This window comes from Melopsittacus undulatus, chromosome 3 (genome assembly GCF_012275295.1).
Source record: "Melopsittacus undulatus isolate bMelUnd1 chromosome 3, bMelUnd1.mat.Z, whole genome shotgun sequence".
Classification (NCBI taxonomy): domain Eukaryota; kingdom Metazoa; phylum Chordata; class Aves; order Psittaciformes; family Psittaculidae; genus Melopsittacus; species Melopsittacus undulatus.
Genome location: NC_047529.1, coordinates 13,682,870 through 13,698,042, shown reverse-complemented (window position 1 = coordinate 13,698,042; position 15,173 = coordinate 13,682,870). Strand labels below are relative to the sequence as shown.

At 50.9% G+C, this 15,173-nt stretch overlaps 1 protein-coding gene across 1 annotated transcript in view; it reads left to right on the top strand.

The window, feature by feature from the left end:
- Positions 1-15,173, top strand: part of OTOF (otoferlin) — a 96,099-nt gene that overhangs the window by 74,085 nt on the left and 6,841 nt on the right. The window contains exons 27-43 of the mRNA XM_031046596.2: positions 65-181; positions 2,492-2,644; positions 3,120-3,309; positions 3,705-3,829; positions 4,301-4,435; positions 4,907-5,068; positions 5,672-5,791; positions 6,313-6,474; positions 7,373-7,535; positions 8,404-8,534; positions 9,000-9,029; positions 9,671-9,811; positions 10,197-10,263; positions 11,882-12,036; positions 12,669-12,803; positions 13,070-13,207; positions 14,454-14,581. Of these exons, the coding sequence (XP_030902456.2) occupies positions 65-181; positions 2,492-2,644; positions 3,120-3,309; positions 3,705-3,829; positions 4,301-4,435; positions 4,907-5,068; positions 5,672-5,791; positions 6,313-6,474; positions 7,373-7,535; positions 8,404-8,534; positions 9,000-9,029; positions 9,671-9,811; positions 10,197-10,263; positions 11,882-12,036; positions 12,669-12,803; positions 13,070-13,207; positions 14,454-14,581 (2,252 nt within the window). The remainder of the gene's footprint in view (positions 1-64; positions 182-2,491; positions 2,645-3,119; positions 3,310-3,704; positions 3,830-4,300; positions 4,436-4,906; positions 5,069-5,671; positions 5,792-6,312; positions 6,475-7,372; positions 7,536-8,403; positions 8,535-8,999; positions 9,030-9,670; positions 9,812-10,196; positions 10,264-11,881; positions 12,037-12,668; positions 12,804-13,069; positions 13,208-14,453; positions 14,582-15,173) is intronic.

Here is a 15,173-nt window from a genome sequence, read left to right as displayed (position 1 = left end):
TCCCTTCTCTGTGCTCCCTTCTGCTCTTGCTCACATGAAGCCATGGGCTCCCCTTTACTTGCAGGAGAACATGGGGCAGCAAGCCACGACTCTGAGGTCGCAGGTGAAGAAGAACACCATGAAAGACAAGCTGAAATTGGTGCAAAACTTCCTGCAGAAACTCCGGTTCTTGGCAGATGAGGTGAGTCCCCTCCACATACAGAGATCAGTTGAGTAAGCACATGGTGATAGCAGCCTGGGATGGATGGAGACCTATCTGCAAGCCTGGTGGGCAGGAGAGGTCCCTGGTAGTATGTAAGGAGCCACTTCAATTCTACACCCTGCCCCATGCCTCCTGTGCACTGCTGGGTTGGAACAAGTTAGTGCTACACCAAGACAAAACCCCTTCCTCCCAGCCAGTAAACAGAGCTGGGGCCTTTTGTGGTTCTGGCAGCCTGAGCCGTGAGGAATCCATGAGGAAAGCCATGGGGGATTGGTCATCAGAAGGTGGCACATATCAACCCAGCATTAAGTTCAGCAGCAGAGAGCTGGTTCTGATCCTGGCTGGGTAGGGAGCTGCTCTTCAAAGGGCTGTGGGATAACACCCTGCTCTCTCACAGAACTCAGATCCCCTGATTTTTGTTGCTGCAGCATACTCTTGCTTCACTCCAGCTCACAGGTAAGAGATAATAGCCCAGTATATCAGAGGTGCTCACAGCATTTCCAAAAAGATGCTGTTGTCTGCAAAATATATTTCCTTCCTTCAGAAAAAAAATACATCATCCCTCTGCTATTTTTAGGGATGCTGAATCTGCAAATTAGTTTTTCCTTCCTTCAGAAAAATACACCTTTCCTCTGCTATTTTTACAGTTTAGCATTGGGTCAGTCACTGAGGGTACTGGCACTCATGGCAGCTGCAGCTGTTGCACCTTCAGTTATTAATTCCCATGGCAGGCTCCCAGCCTCAACTATGTATCTTTTGTTATAGCAAGGACTTCCTTGGCTTTGGCTCATCACAGCAGAACATAAACTAGACTGTAAGGTGTGATGGGACCTGTCCAGACAGGGAATCTGTCATAGAACCATAGAACTGTTCAGATCGGGAGGGACCTTAAAGCTCATCCAGTTGCACCCTCCTGTCATGGGCAGGGACACCTTTCACTAGACCAGGTTGTTCCAAGCCCCATCCAACCTGGCCTTGAACACTGCCAGGGATGGGGCAGACACAGCTTCTCTGGGCACCCTGTGCCAGGGCCTCAGCACCCTCACAGGGAACAACTTCTGCCTAAGAGCTCATCTCAGTCTCCCCTCTGTCAGGTTAAAGCCATTCCCCCTTGTCCTGTCCATACAGGCCTTTGTCAAAAGCCCCTCTCCAGCTTTCTTGTTCACCCTTTAGGCACTGGAAGCTGCTCTAAGGTCTTCCTGGAGCCTTCTCTTCTCCAGGCTGAACAAACCCAGCTCTATCAGCCTGTCTCCATAGCAGAGGTGCTCCAGCCCTCAGAGCATCTTTGTGGCCTTCTCTGGACTCGAACCAACAGCTTATTATGTTGGAGCCCCAGAGCTGGATGCAGCACTGCAGGGGGGACTCAAGACAGTGGAGCAAAGGGGGAGAATCCCCTCCCTTGACCTGCTGATCTCACTGCTGGTGATCAGCTCCATTTGATTTTGTCCCTTTACACTCCAGTTCATGTTTATGAAACACTTGGTAAAGGAGCTGTGTTTGGTTTTAATTTTCCCTGTTTGTCTGCATGTGCAGAATGTGTCCATCCAGCAAGTGCTGTCCCGGTTCCTGCTCCTGCATGGCACAGGCCTGTGGGGAGGGGGATGCTCCTCTAAAATTGCAAAGCCTTTCCCAGAGAGGCTCTGGTATCCTGACTTTACGTGAAGTGAGTTTAATAATTTAACATTTCAGCGCTAGAATGAAGGAGTGTGTGCAGTATACTGAGCTGAAAGGAGTTTAAAGCGGATTTCCCATGCAGACTTCTTACATAATAGCGTGTTTCATAAATTCTTTTTAACCATGCTCAGTATAAAATGACCTTGTAGATTTAGGAGGGAAGTTTGTGATTGCAGCTGCTTATTTTAGAAAGCCTAAATATAAACAGATTTTTTGGAAAGCATGAGAAATGATCAGTGGTGTTTCTCTGATTGGAGTTGGAAATCAGAACTCTGCCCTACAGTTCCCATGTCCACCAAATGATGAAAGGAGAAAATTCTTTAGTCTTCTAATCCAAAATGTTGTGGGGTTTTTTTCATCTAGAACAAATGTAAATCCCAATTTTTTTCCTGCTTGGCTTCACCCTGCTGAGCTTATCTGAGCAGCTTTTCTTAAGCAGACAAGCTTCTGCAATGGGAGGCTCACAACCATTTCAGTGTCCCTAATGTGGCAATAGGTACACCCATCTCCTGTGGCATCTGTTGAATTGGCCTTCAGAAGGTCTCCAGACATGCTGGTGCCTCAGTGCTCAGAAAGAGCTGAGACACTGACAGAGCTCTTTGCTGCTCTTCACAGCCCCAGCACACTATTCCTGACGTCTTCATCTGGATGATGAGCAACAACAAACGCATTGCCTATGCACGTGTCCCTTCCAAGGATATCCTCTACTCCATTGTGGATGAGGAGATGGGCAAGGACTGCGCCAAAGTGAACACCATCTTCCTCAAGGTGATGATCTGTCTTTCCAGGGGGAACTGCAGCCAAGAGGAGGGAAGTGGAGGAAGGGCACACTGGGAGGATGGGAGATGAAGATGAGAGAGCAGTGTACCTAGTTTTGTATACAAGACAAAACAGAGCCCTATTCTGCTGGTAGGGGTGGAAGTCTGATGCTATGAAGTATCAGCCACTGGTCTTACCCAGTCCAGTAGGTGAGAAACATTTGGGAGAGGTGTTTGATCCAGCTGCCACAATAGAAGATGCTGGCTTAGAAAGAGGATGCCAGCATGGTGGGAAGAAAATAATGCATGAGCCAGGGTAGTGTCATGATCTAAAATGATGAGGGCTGTGTCCCTGTTTTGAAGGGACAGTGGTAAAAGCAATGCACCAGAAGGAACTGAATGCTGCAAAAAGTGGTCTGTCCATCTCTAAGGCCTTCCCTATATCCATGTATCCATCCATCGTATATTCTGTCCTTTGTGCCCAGCTACCTGGGAAGAGAGGATTTGGTCCTGCTGGGTGGACAGTTCAGGCCAAGATGGAGATATACTTGTGGCTGGGCCTCAACAAACAGCGCAAAGACTTCTTGAGTGGCCTGCCCTGTGGATTTGAGGAGAAGAAGACTGCCAGAGGCCAAAACCTGCCATTGTTCCCACCCATCAGCCTCCTTTACACCAGTAAGAGCTTCCTGCCTGAAGTGGGTCTGGAGACAGGATATGGAGGGCCAGAGGGAGCCTGGCTAGACACCCCTTAGACCTAGGGCTTCCAGGATCTAAGGGGGAAATCATTCCAGTTGTTCCAGTATGAGGTCTCCTACTGCCCCCATGGGGAGCTGGGGTGTGGGAATCATGCACCCTCTTCCCTACCCTGTTCATAGCTGTCATCCTGCACATGCCAAACGGGATGCTGAGGAAGTCCCCATGCCCATTCAGGACTCATGTTTTGAGGCTGTATCTTTCATCAGTGCTGGCTCTGAGCAAAAAGCAAGCCCCTGAGACCTTGCTCTGCAGGCTGAGCCCCACAGCTGGGCTGCAGCACTGTGTATCAAGCTGTCTCACCCTTTCTCTTGCAGAGAAGCAGGTTTTCCAGCTGCGAGCCCACATGTACCAAGCCCGGAGTTTATTTGCAGCAGACAGCAGTGGCCTTTCAGACCCCTTTGCGCGAGTCTTCTTCATCTCCCAGAGTCAATGCACAGAGGTAAACACCATCTCCTGACCCGGAGAGCTGGGCTTTGGTGTTGTGTGTTCCATCAGCTCTTCATCCTGCTCCCCTGCCACAGGTCTCATGACTGCCAGTAAATCAAGGATCAGGCTGTCTCACGACAACAACATGTCTCCCACTTCAGTTTACAGCTCTCCCACATCCCTTGGGCATTCACTTGTCTGGTTAGGAGAAACTGGAACATATTGGAATGGTTTTTGTGTCTTCCCTCTCTGGGCTGAGGGCTGCCAAACTTTATCAAGCCTGGTGAACATTGGCAGTGATTCACGTCTGTTTGCCTGCTGTTGGGATTTTTCTCTTGGGAGATACCTCATACCTAACTAGTCTAAAACAACCATGCAGCAACCCATTAGTGCTGCTGGGCAACTCAGACCAGCGCCCAGTCTGCTGCCTTTGCATGGGGCCTTAGACCCTGCCTGAAGCAATAATTCTCTCCCATTTTTCCAGGTTCTCAATGAGACCCTTTGCCCAACCTGGGACCAGCTGCTGGTCTTCGACAATGTGGAGCTGTATGGAGAAGCTCATGAGATGCGGGATGACCCTCCCATAATTGTCATTGAGATCTATGATCAGGACACAGTGGTAAGAGGAATCACAGCAAAGGAAAATGCTTATGGTTTTAGGTGGTTCAGAGGCAAGCCAGGTAGTGCAGAGGATGTGAGAAGCAGCTTTCCTCCCGACCCTTGGAAGATGCTTCCCCCCCAAATCAATCATGGCACGAGCAGCCTCTGGTGCTCATTAGATCTCAGATTCAGTGCAATGACATCTTATTTTCGGAGTGTGAAGCAAGAGCTTTTGCAAGGCAAGGAGACGTTACAAGAGTCTTTTCCTTTAGAAAAGTGGCTCAGCCCTGGCCTCTATGCTGAGCCTCAGCCACCTCCTCCACCTTGTCTGAAGAAGCCAGGAATGAAAGCAGTCCCCGAGCTTTGGTGCCCCAGGTGCAGTGGGCTGGTCCTGTCCTGACCACGATGGGAAGAGCTGCGGGGCAAACTGGAGAGACCTCATGGTCATGACTTGGGTCAGCAAACCCCAGTGCTCTCTTCGCCTCCGCAGGGCAAAGCTGACTTCATGGGCCGTACCTTTGCCAAGCCAGTGGTGAAGATGTCAGACGAGCAGTACTGCCCCCCACGCTTCCCCCCGCAGCTGGAGTACTACCAGATCTACCGTGGCAACTCCACTGCAGGAGACCTGCTGGCTGCCTTCGAGCTGCTCCAGGTACCTGCTGCCGAGGCCACCCCGCACCGAGGGAGCGAAAGGATGGGTGGAGGGTTGGAAGAGAACAGGGCTTTAACCCATTCTTGTATATCTTAGTTGCTGCAAAGAGCAAGGAGTTCACACATCCTAGAAAAGCCAGAAGGGTTTAACACAGCAACTAACCCAGTGAGAGGGGAATGGCTCATATGGGATATTTGATCTGCCCTGGGTTTGGAAACAGGACCTGAAACCTGCCCTGAGCTAAGCTCTTGGACCATTTCTGCATCAGTTTGCACCCAGCCCAGGCAGATGCAACTCCTTGCAGGAAGAAAAGGAACAGCCCTGGGGTTGGGACATGTTGGTGGGCTAAGTTTGCTTTACTGCTGGGTCTGTCCTGTGTGGAGGTACAGCACTGCCCAGCACCTTCCACTCACATATATACCTTTTCCCAAAGTCTCTGGACTGTGGGGTCAGCTGAATGCTCAGCAGCCCTTTGCTGCTCCTGAACCCTCTGAGACAGCACAGACCCAATACACGAGACCAGGGACTGCCAAAAAACAGTTTCCCAGCAGCTGAGCACCAGGTGGGAGGAACAAACCCTAATCCATGCTGCATCTCTTCCAGATTGGCCCTGGGGGCAAGTCAGACCTGCCCCCGATTGACGGCCCCACAGACATGGACCGGGGCCCCATCATGCCAGTGCCACTGGGGATTCGACCTGTGCTGAGTAAATACAGAGTGGAGGTAATTGCCTTGGAGCACCAAATGTCAGCATTGTATGGGGCAGGAGAGCCCATCTGTTGGTGTTGGAAGGACAGGAGGAATCTTTGAAGCTCTGATGATTAGCTGGGCACTAAGACCACATGTCTGCATTACAAGGATCTCTGTACTGGCTGCACCAGATGCCAGTCCTGAATCAAGAGCCACTGTGGATAAACAGGGCTGCTCTGGTCCTGAATTATGGAATTCCATGGCAGAAAAAGGCAAGAAAGGAAGAAAAGGGAGTGTCAAAGGCAGCAGGTTGGAGATCTTATGCTGTTACAGATCAGATGTGGGGTGGCAGAGAGGAGCCCTGCTGCAGCCTTGAGCCACATGGTGGAGGAGAAGATACCTCAGGGGTCCACTGTTGCCCAGGCAGTGACATTAGCAGTAGTGGCACTGCTCCTGGCGGATACAGAGAATCACCAGCTTTGACTCTATCTCGCTCCATCCATGGGGCACTCCATCTCATATTTATGTTCTTTATTCTCCTCCTCCTTCCCTAGGTCTTGTTTTGGGGGCTCAGGGATCTGAAGAGAGTGAACCTGGCCCAGGTGGACCGGCCCCGTGTGGACATTGAGTGTGCTGGGAAGGGGGTCCAGTCAGCCCTCATCCAGAACTACAAGAAAAACCCCAACTTCAGCACTTTGGTCAAATGGTTTGAAGTGGTGAGTGTTTCCTCTTCCTTCTGTGCTCCCAGCTGAAGCCCAGATTTTCTGGATCTGAAACTGTGGCTCCTAGACCCTTGCCTCAGTTTCTCTACAGCAATGGATGACAAGAACACCATCCAAGTTGGTGTGGCCTTTCTCTGAGGGCTCCAAAGCACGCAGCCTCACAAGCTTGCAACCCAGAAACCAACCGTGTCCTGGGCTGCATCCCCAGCAGCATGACCAGCAGGTCAAGGGGGGGGATTCTCCCCCTCTGCTCCACTCTCTTGAGTCCCCCCCTGCAGCCCTGCATCCAGCTCTGGGTCCCCAACATAAGAAGGATGTGGAGCTGTTGGAGTGAGTCCAAAGGAGGCCACAAAGATGCTCTGAGGACTGGAGCAGCTCTGCCATGGAGACAGGCTGAGAGAGCTGGGCTTGTTCAGTCTGGAGAAGAGAAGGCTCCAGGGAGACCTTAGAGCAGCTTCCAGTGCCTGAAGCGGCTGACAAGAAAGCTGGAAAGGGGCTTTTGACAAGGGCCTGTAGGGACAGGACAAGGGGGAATGGCTTTAACCTGACAGAGGGGAGATTGAGATGAGCTCTAAGGAAGAAGTTCTTCCCTGTGAGGGTGGTGAGGCCCTGGCACAGGGTGCCCAGAGAAGCTGTGGCTGCCCCATCCCTGGCAGTGTTGAAGGCCAGGTTGGACAGGGCTTGGAGCAACCTGATCTAGTGGATGTTGTGGCAGGGGTTTGAAACTGGATGAGCTTTAAGGTCCTTTCAAATCCAAACCATTCTGTGATTTCATGACTCTGTGCTTTGCTGGAGCTGCTCTAGCTTCCTCCAGTTTTAGTTCCAACCACCAAAGCATGCATGCCACAGCCCCTTGCCATCCCTTGATAAGCAGCACACCTTTGCTTCCCAGGACCTCCCAGAGAACGAGCTGCTCCATCCTCCACTCAACATCCGCGTGGTGGACTGCCGGGCTTTCGGGCGTTACACCCTGGTGGGGTCCCACGCTGTCAGCTCCCTGCGGAAGTTCATCTACCGCCCACCAGATAAGAAAGCCCAGCACTGGAATATGACAGGTACCAGGCTTGGGTCAGGGGGACCTGGCTGGTACGGGTCACTGAGGCATTGTGCATGGAGAAGAGGGAGATGGGTAGAGGGCTGTAAGGACTACGCTTGTTGGTTAAGCAAGCAGTGCTTCTGGGTCTGGGTCAAGGGGGTGAGAAGCCACAGGGTGTGAGCCCATGAATCCCCTTTGATTTTTTCATATGTGGGTCTCACTGCAGTAACTGCAAACATGTAAGACAAGAAAGGTTGGTTCACTACTAACACCTCTGCAGCTTCATGACTCTAGATTCCCCAAATGTTCTTGAAGACTGGGAGGGGAATTTGCCATGCTGCTGCTGTTTGAGTGAAGACTATAAAGCTACAGGTTGAGGTCACCCTCTCAATTCCAGCCACCACCACATCCATCCACATCCACAGCAAGGCCCCTTTCCCTGCACCCAGCATAGCAGTCAAGGGCTTGGTGAGCCACAGGAATTGCTGATCTCCTCCTAGTCCTTGCTGGAAGTGGAGGCACCCTTGTCTGGACAGAGACAGGAGGTCTGTGGGGGATTGCCAGGGCCCATCCTGGGTTCCAGCCAGAGGTCTGGACCTGTGGTTGTATCCACAGCAGCTGATAGTTCTGGGGCAATCATCTTCTCTGTCTCTTCTCCTCTGGACACTGGTGCAGGTGGAAAACCCTAATCCTTTCTCATCATTTGCTTTCTTTTGCTGTGGAAGGGGTTTTTTAGTTGTGCTGTAAGGGTCTGTGCTTATTTCCACTGCTGTTCTTCTGTGGGCACACATCACTCCTGCATGAGTCCTACACAATCTCACCTAAGCTCTCAGTTTCTCCTCTACACTTCCTTCTCTCTTCTTTTTCTTTCTCTGTCCTCTGTCCAGCCAAACACCTCAACGGCTATCTGGCAATGACCAACAGGGCCCATCGCTCTCGCCCCACAGGGGAGATCGTTGTCAATATGGAACCTGAGGTTCCTATCAAGAAGATGGAGACGATGGTGAAGCTGGAAGCTGTGAGTATCTGTATGTCAGCAGCACTTTAGCATCTCTTTCCTCACTGAATTGCTGATCTCTGAGTGATTCCACCCAATCAGAGGCCACCTTGTCCTGCTGTACATGGGGTTGGGCTGATGCCTGGAATGAAGGACAAGAAATGCTCCAAGAGAGCTGTTACCCACGATGAAGGCCAAAGTGTCTTCCCAGACCTGATCCCTCACTGTCTGGGATGGTTGTTCTGCCTTAGCAGTGACAGAGATGTCTCCCATGTGGAGGTGGGTTTGGTCCATCACCGCAGGCATCTCCCCTGCATGCAGAGCTTTCCCAGCCAGGGCTCTTCATTCAAGGTGTTTGGTTCCTTCATGCTTGGGGAGCTCTCTGTTACTTGTAACATATATGTGCCAGTGTGTATTTGTATTTGGCTGAGGCTCTGCTATTAACTGGCTTTCCCTCTCTCTATTCCCTTCCACCCTGGGCGGAAGAACTCCGATGCAGTGGTGAAGGTGGATGTGGTAAGTGATGGATCTGCTCCACATCCCTGCTCCCAACCCTCTGCAATCCCCATCCAGCCCTTCTGTGCAGCTTTCAATGGACCATGCATCTTCACCAACTCAAAGACAGGCAGGAACCAGCACCCTTTCACCTCAAGGCACAGACAGAGCATCATTGTCTCACTGACAGATGTGGCAGTGGCCTGGCTCCTTTTCACTGAGATCTTCACAACCCAGCTGAAACAGGGACAGGCAGCACCCTGTGGGAGAGGTGCTGGTTATTCCCAACACAACCTGATACCAGCTGCAGAAGGGTTTATTGCACCACCAAGTAGACTCAGGGTACTTGGGAGGCATAGGGAGGACAGCGACTGTGTAAGATTCAGGAGCTGTAGCCTGGGAAATGCTTGGATGGAAGGGATGATGGAAAGGAGGGGATGTATCAGGACTCTGACACTGTGTCCCTCTGGAGCCTTGGCCATCTTGCTTTGCTGCTTTGTGCCTTAGTGTCTGTAGTTATAAAAAGGAGAAAGTGCTAATGACACAACCCAGCATGGAGGGTTTGGCTTCTGAGGTGCCTCACCCACCACCTTTGCAGTTTAAGAGATATTTTGCTTGCACCTGATCCCTGTTCTCTGTCTTTGCTTCCCTTGTCCCTGAAGTCTGAGGAAGAGAAAGAAAGAAAGAAAAAGAAGAAGAAAGGAGGAGGAGGGGGAGGAGAGGAAGTAGAAGAGGAGGAGCCGGATGACAGCATGTTGGACTGGTGGTCCAAGTATTTTGCTTCAATTGAGACTATGAAAGAGGTGGGTGCAGAGCAGAGAATGGTGTCTGTAGGGGGGAAGGAGAAAATGCTGTTTCCTGCCTGTTGAGGTCTCACCTATTTCCAGCTGCTTCCAAAGGTTTGGGGCTCTGCTGCTTTCACCGCTAACCCTGCCTGACTGTCAGCAAGAGTATTTTTAACTGGCAGAGCTGAACAGGATTCATAGAATCACAGAATGGTTTGGGTTGGAAGGGACCTCAAAGCTCATCCAGTTCCAACCCCTTGCCACAGGCAGGGACACCTTCCACTAGACCAGGTTGCTTCAAGCACCGTCCAGCCTGGCCTTGAACCCCAAGCTGGGTATTCCCAGCAACCACAGAGACCCCAACACAAGCACCCACTCCCTGTCCTCTTTGTTTCTCCCCCAGCAACTCCGGCAGCAGGAGGCCGCTGCAGCAGAAGCAGAGGAGAAGGAAGAAATGGAGATGGCAGAGGGTAAGCAGGTCACAAACAAGAGAGGGAGCATGGCAGGGAAAGGTAGGACCAGGGCTCCTTCTGGTGCTTGAGCATCCCTTTCAGAGCCTGCTGCTGCTTTTCTGCCAAAGCAGATGCTCACAGTGTGTTGTATACCCCCTGTTGCTTTTGCCAAGCAGATGTGGTAGCTATAAGACTGTGCTCCTGAAGTCTGTTGATCACACCAAGTAATAGATACTTCTAACTGACCCTCATGGGGTTTTCCATCCTCCTTTTGCAGAAGGTTTGAAGTACTTCGGGTTTTTTAATTTTGCTCCAGTTTTACATGGGAATATTCAGCCAGACGGAAGGTCTGGGATCCTTCTAGTCTGACTGCTTTTACCTCCATGTAGAGGCCTCCTTGTCTGCTGTTCTAGCACAGGCAGTGAAGAAAATTACACACTTCTAGGGAAAGTTCTGTGACTTATTGTCAATACTATGTTACAATAAGATGAATTGTGCCTAAAATGCATTTTTCTCTGAAGGAAGTCAAGGGTCTGTAGCTCAGATGGGGTGCTGCAGATATCTAAAATTGGTGAGACAAGATTTGTACTATAAGTGTTGTGTGCCAAGAATACTGGTGAACTGGGATGTGCTGGTCAAGGGTGACTTTGTCTATTTGCATCCTGGAGGCTCCTTGCCAGTCCCACCAGTGGGGCTTTGAGGGGTTTCCTTGAGGACTTTGACCCATACTCTCCATACATTCCATGTCCCCATGAGTTGCTGTCCCCACATTGCTGTCATGCCCAGACACTACAAAATCCATGAACTGATTTTAATACAGAGCCTGGTTTCTGTTAAAAAACTGCTCTGAGCAGCTCTTCTGGGCTTGCTGTCATGGCAGGGCTGCTGGGGGGTGTCTTGGGTCCCCTGTTGTTTTCTTTCTGCATTCTGAGAAGGATCCATTTCCCCTTGGCACTCCCATTCATTTCTTCCTCCTTTCCTCTTCCACATGAAGTCTTTGTTATCTGTCTGTCCCCATCTGCATTGCCCAGCAGACATGAAAGCTGGCAGAGGCAGTGAGGGACAGGGATTGTACAGGGTGTGGGAGACCTTTTCTTTGAATGTACCTTTCAGGACAGCCTGTTCCCAGTGTAGCTGATGCCCATGGCTGGTGGTTGCTCTTAATAGAGACCTCAACAATGTGTCACAGGCAACAGGATCTCAAGGGCAGCAGCCTGTGCTGAGCATCAAGGACTGTCCCCTCTGCAATACCCAGGCTGGGGTTTTATTCTCTAGACTGCATACAACAGACAAAGTCTCCATTACAAGAGCAAAAAGGAGATGCAGTGGGCAGGATCAGGTCTTCTCACTGCTGTTCAAGCCAGCCAGAGGCTAGCCCTGTGTCCTTGTTTTGTAGTCGTCCAAATGACTTCTGCACAGAGACCATCCTAGAGATGCCGTGGCCTGGGCAGCAGTGGCCAGAGTCAGGGGAAGATAGGAGAGGGCTGGGATGGATATTGCAGGCAGTAGCAGCTGTCAGCTTTCATGCTCCTCCTGTCTGAAGGACTTTGATCAAAGTCCCCCATCCCTGTCCCCTCCACCCCTCCTCACCCTCATTTCCATCTGCTCCCACCCTGCCGCTTCCCCTGGGACTCAGAAATCAAACTTGATGACTCTCCCATGAAAGGCTCCAAGGCTCAGGCAAAGAACAAAGAGAAGTCCAAGGCACCCAAAGACGATAAGAAAAAGAAGCAACAGTCAGCCCCTGAGCTTCCTGAGAAGAAAACCAAGCCTAGGATTGATGAACTGAAGGTATGTGTGTCAGCAGGGAAGGAGAAGGCCTTGCCTGCTCAGTGCCAGGCTGGAATTCTAGCAGGATGGCAGTCCAGCCACCTGGAAATCAGGGCAGGATGGGTCAACCCTGCATGAGGCACCTTGGCTATCTATGGGTTATCCAACCCTAGGTGAGATGTGCCATGGGACTGCCAACTTCTCTCCACAGTTTGAAGGAGTCAGAGATAACAAGCTTTACAGAAAAGGGGTTGCCCTGGGACAGGATCATCCTTGGAGCAGCTTGGATGTGCCCTGGCTAGAGGAGGGTTTTCCAGCCTGGCTATGGCAGGCCCAGCCAGGACAAAGGGCAAGGATCGGCTCTGGTGCAGTCTGGTTCATCTGGCCCATGATGTTTATTAGGATTAATGTAGTCTGTGATTCTGCTGTTGAGAAGGGTTTTGAGCCTGGGTCTTGCACAGAGGAGGGGACTGCTCAGCTTCCCTCTTGTACATTATTTTGATGCTTCTGGCATCAAGATCCAACCCAATGATCCTGGAGATCCTTTCACCTCCTAGAGAATTAGACACTGGAGCAGAGGTGTCCAAGTTCCCTCTGCTTTGACCTGGGCAGTCACCATAACTTTCCTCTCCTTTAACCTTCTGCCATCACAGGTCTTCAACAAAGAGCTGGAAACAGAGTTTGATAACTTTGAGGACTGGCTGCACACCTTCAACCTGCTCCGTGGGAAGATCGGGGACAACGATGACAATGCAACAGAAGAGGAGCGGATCGTGGGGAGGTTCAAAGTGAGTTTGGTTGCTGGGTGCCCACAAGCACCTTGCTAACCTGATTCCTCTGCAGGCCTCCTTTCCTCTGTCCAATTTCTCTTCTCATGGTTGCAACCGCTGAAGAGGTGCTTGTGAGGTGGAGGAATTTTCCAGGTCTGGCCAACACATGGCAAGAAACGAGGATATTGTCTGGGTCCTCAGGAAGGGTGGTTTGGGATGGGTCTGCTTACCCTGAGCCCCCAGGCAGCAGGACTCTCATCAGGCTGTGTGTTGCCTCACACCAGGGCTCCATATGTGTCTACAAAATGCCTCTCCCAGATGATATCACCAAGGAGGCAGGATATGACCCCAACTTTGGCATGTTCCAGGGGATCCCCAGCAACGACCCTATCAATGTGCTGGTCCGAGTCTATGTTGTGCGGGTGAGTATAGCAATGTGGTTTGGCAAGGCCTGATCCTGCACTCCCTTCCAGGAGATGGTCCCAAAGCTGTAGGGATGTTGGTTTTAGCTCTCAGTGCATGAGGGTCCAGGATGCAGCATGGGGACTGAAGCGGCTCATCAACAGGGACTTGTGTGGTGTCTCCATAGCTGTGTGCTCCAAGCACTGGGAGCAAGACACATCCAAGCTCATGCCAGATCCAGAGACCTCTCTTCTGGTGTGTAGGATGGACCAGAGTGTCTGTCCTAGTGCTTAACTCAAGTGAATAATTTGGATCAGCTCAGACTGAGATGCTGGTTCCTTCCATAGCCACAGCACATCAGTGATGCTTTGTGTGCAGAGCAATGGGAGTAGGGTCTAGTAGATCTGGTGGAAGAGCATGGCACCTCCTTGAAGATGTGCTGTGTGGTTATTGATCTGACCCAGCTAACGCACATCTCTTTATATATAGAGCGTGCTCTGGAAAAAGTCTTTTCCTGACCCCTAAGCTAGTCATCCTTGTCACCCTAAGCATGTGAGTGAGGTACTGTAGCCAGGCACTTGAAAGGGATCTCAGTCCTGCTGGAAGCACCCTCCACCTTGTTCCAGTGTTTTACAAAGAGAACCTACTTTTGGCTACATATCCCACCAGCCTGATTCTCCATCTAATGCAGCATCCCATTGCCCAGTGGGGCAACAACTTTCTTGTAGATCACCACCAGGCTGAGACTGCAACAGTAAACACCAATCTGGTCAGCACCAAAAATCACCAGGATGGGCCCTAACACAGGCATCTGCTGTTGTGTGCCATAATGGAGGTCAGGACTGGAGAGTTTGAGGATACTTATCTCCTTTATGGGGAGAAGCCAGAAGCCCTTGGTCTTAGTACAGAGAGAACAAGAGGGGAAGGGAACAGTCTTCTTGATATCTTGACCATGTTGTTGCTGTGGGTATTTGTTTAGAAGAGCCTGTTTCTATCCGCTGATGAAAGAGATGCCAAAAGAGACTGGGGTTATGTCTCACTGAGGAGACACAGCCAGCCCCAAACCACTGCCCAAACTGGGACAGGGATTAACACAAAGCAGGATTTATCCCCAGTTTAAACCAAGACACTCTATTTAGGAGCCCAAAGTGCTTAGCTGAATGTCTATGGCCAGGCAAAGCCAGATGATCTCAGAGATGAAGAATGAAGCCATCCCTGAACTCATTACAGCAGATGGCACTGATATATCTAATCTGTTCTCTACAGGCCACAGACCTCCATCCAGCTGACATCAATGGGAAAGCTGACCCCTACATTGCCATCAAGCTGGGGAAGACGGACATCAAAGACAAGGAGAACTACATCTCCAAGCAGCTGAACCCTGTCTTTGGAAAGTGAGTTGCCCCAGGCCTGTTCCCTATCTGCACCTGGAAGTAGTGAGCCAACTTTGCTAGTCCTTGAACCTGCACCCTAGTTGTCACACACACACAGCTGCTTGAGCTCGATAGATGGGACTCATCACACAGAACTTCCCTTGCAAGCAGCATAGGCATCCTCACTTCAGCCAGCTGTGTATAGTAAAGTGTGTTTAAGAGATGTACATATCTGATAAACACGCAAGAAATCTGGAGAGGAACTTTGTGCAAGAGCCTGTAGGGACAGGACAAGGGGGAATGCCTTTAACCTGACAGAGGGGAGACTGAGATGAGCTCTCAGGCAGAAGTTGTTCCCTGTGGGGGTGGTGAGGCCCTGGCACAGGGTGCCCAGAGAAGCTGTGGCTGCCCATCTCTGGCAGTGCTCAAGGCCAGGCTTGACAGGGCTTGGAGCAACCTGGTCTAGTGGAAGGTGTCCCTGCCTATGGCAGGGGTTGGAACTGGATGAGCTCTAAGGTTTCTTCTCACCCAGACCCTTCTATGATTCCATGGTTAAGGTTAAGTGTACTTTAGGAATCATGACAGTATGGCCTGGCGCTCCAGTGATGCACAG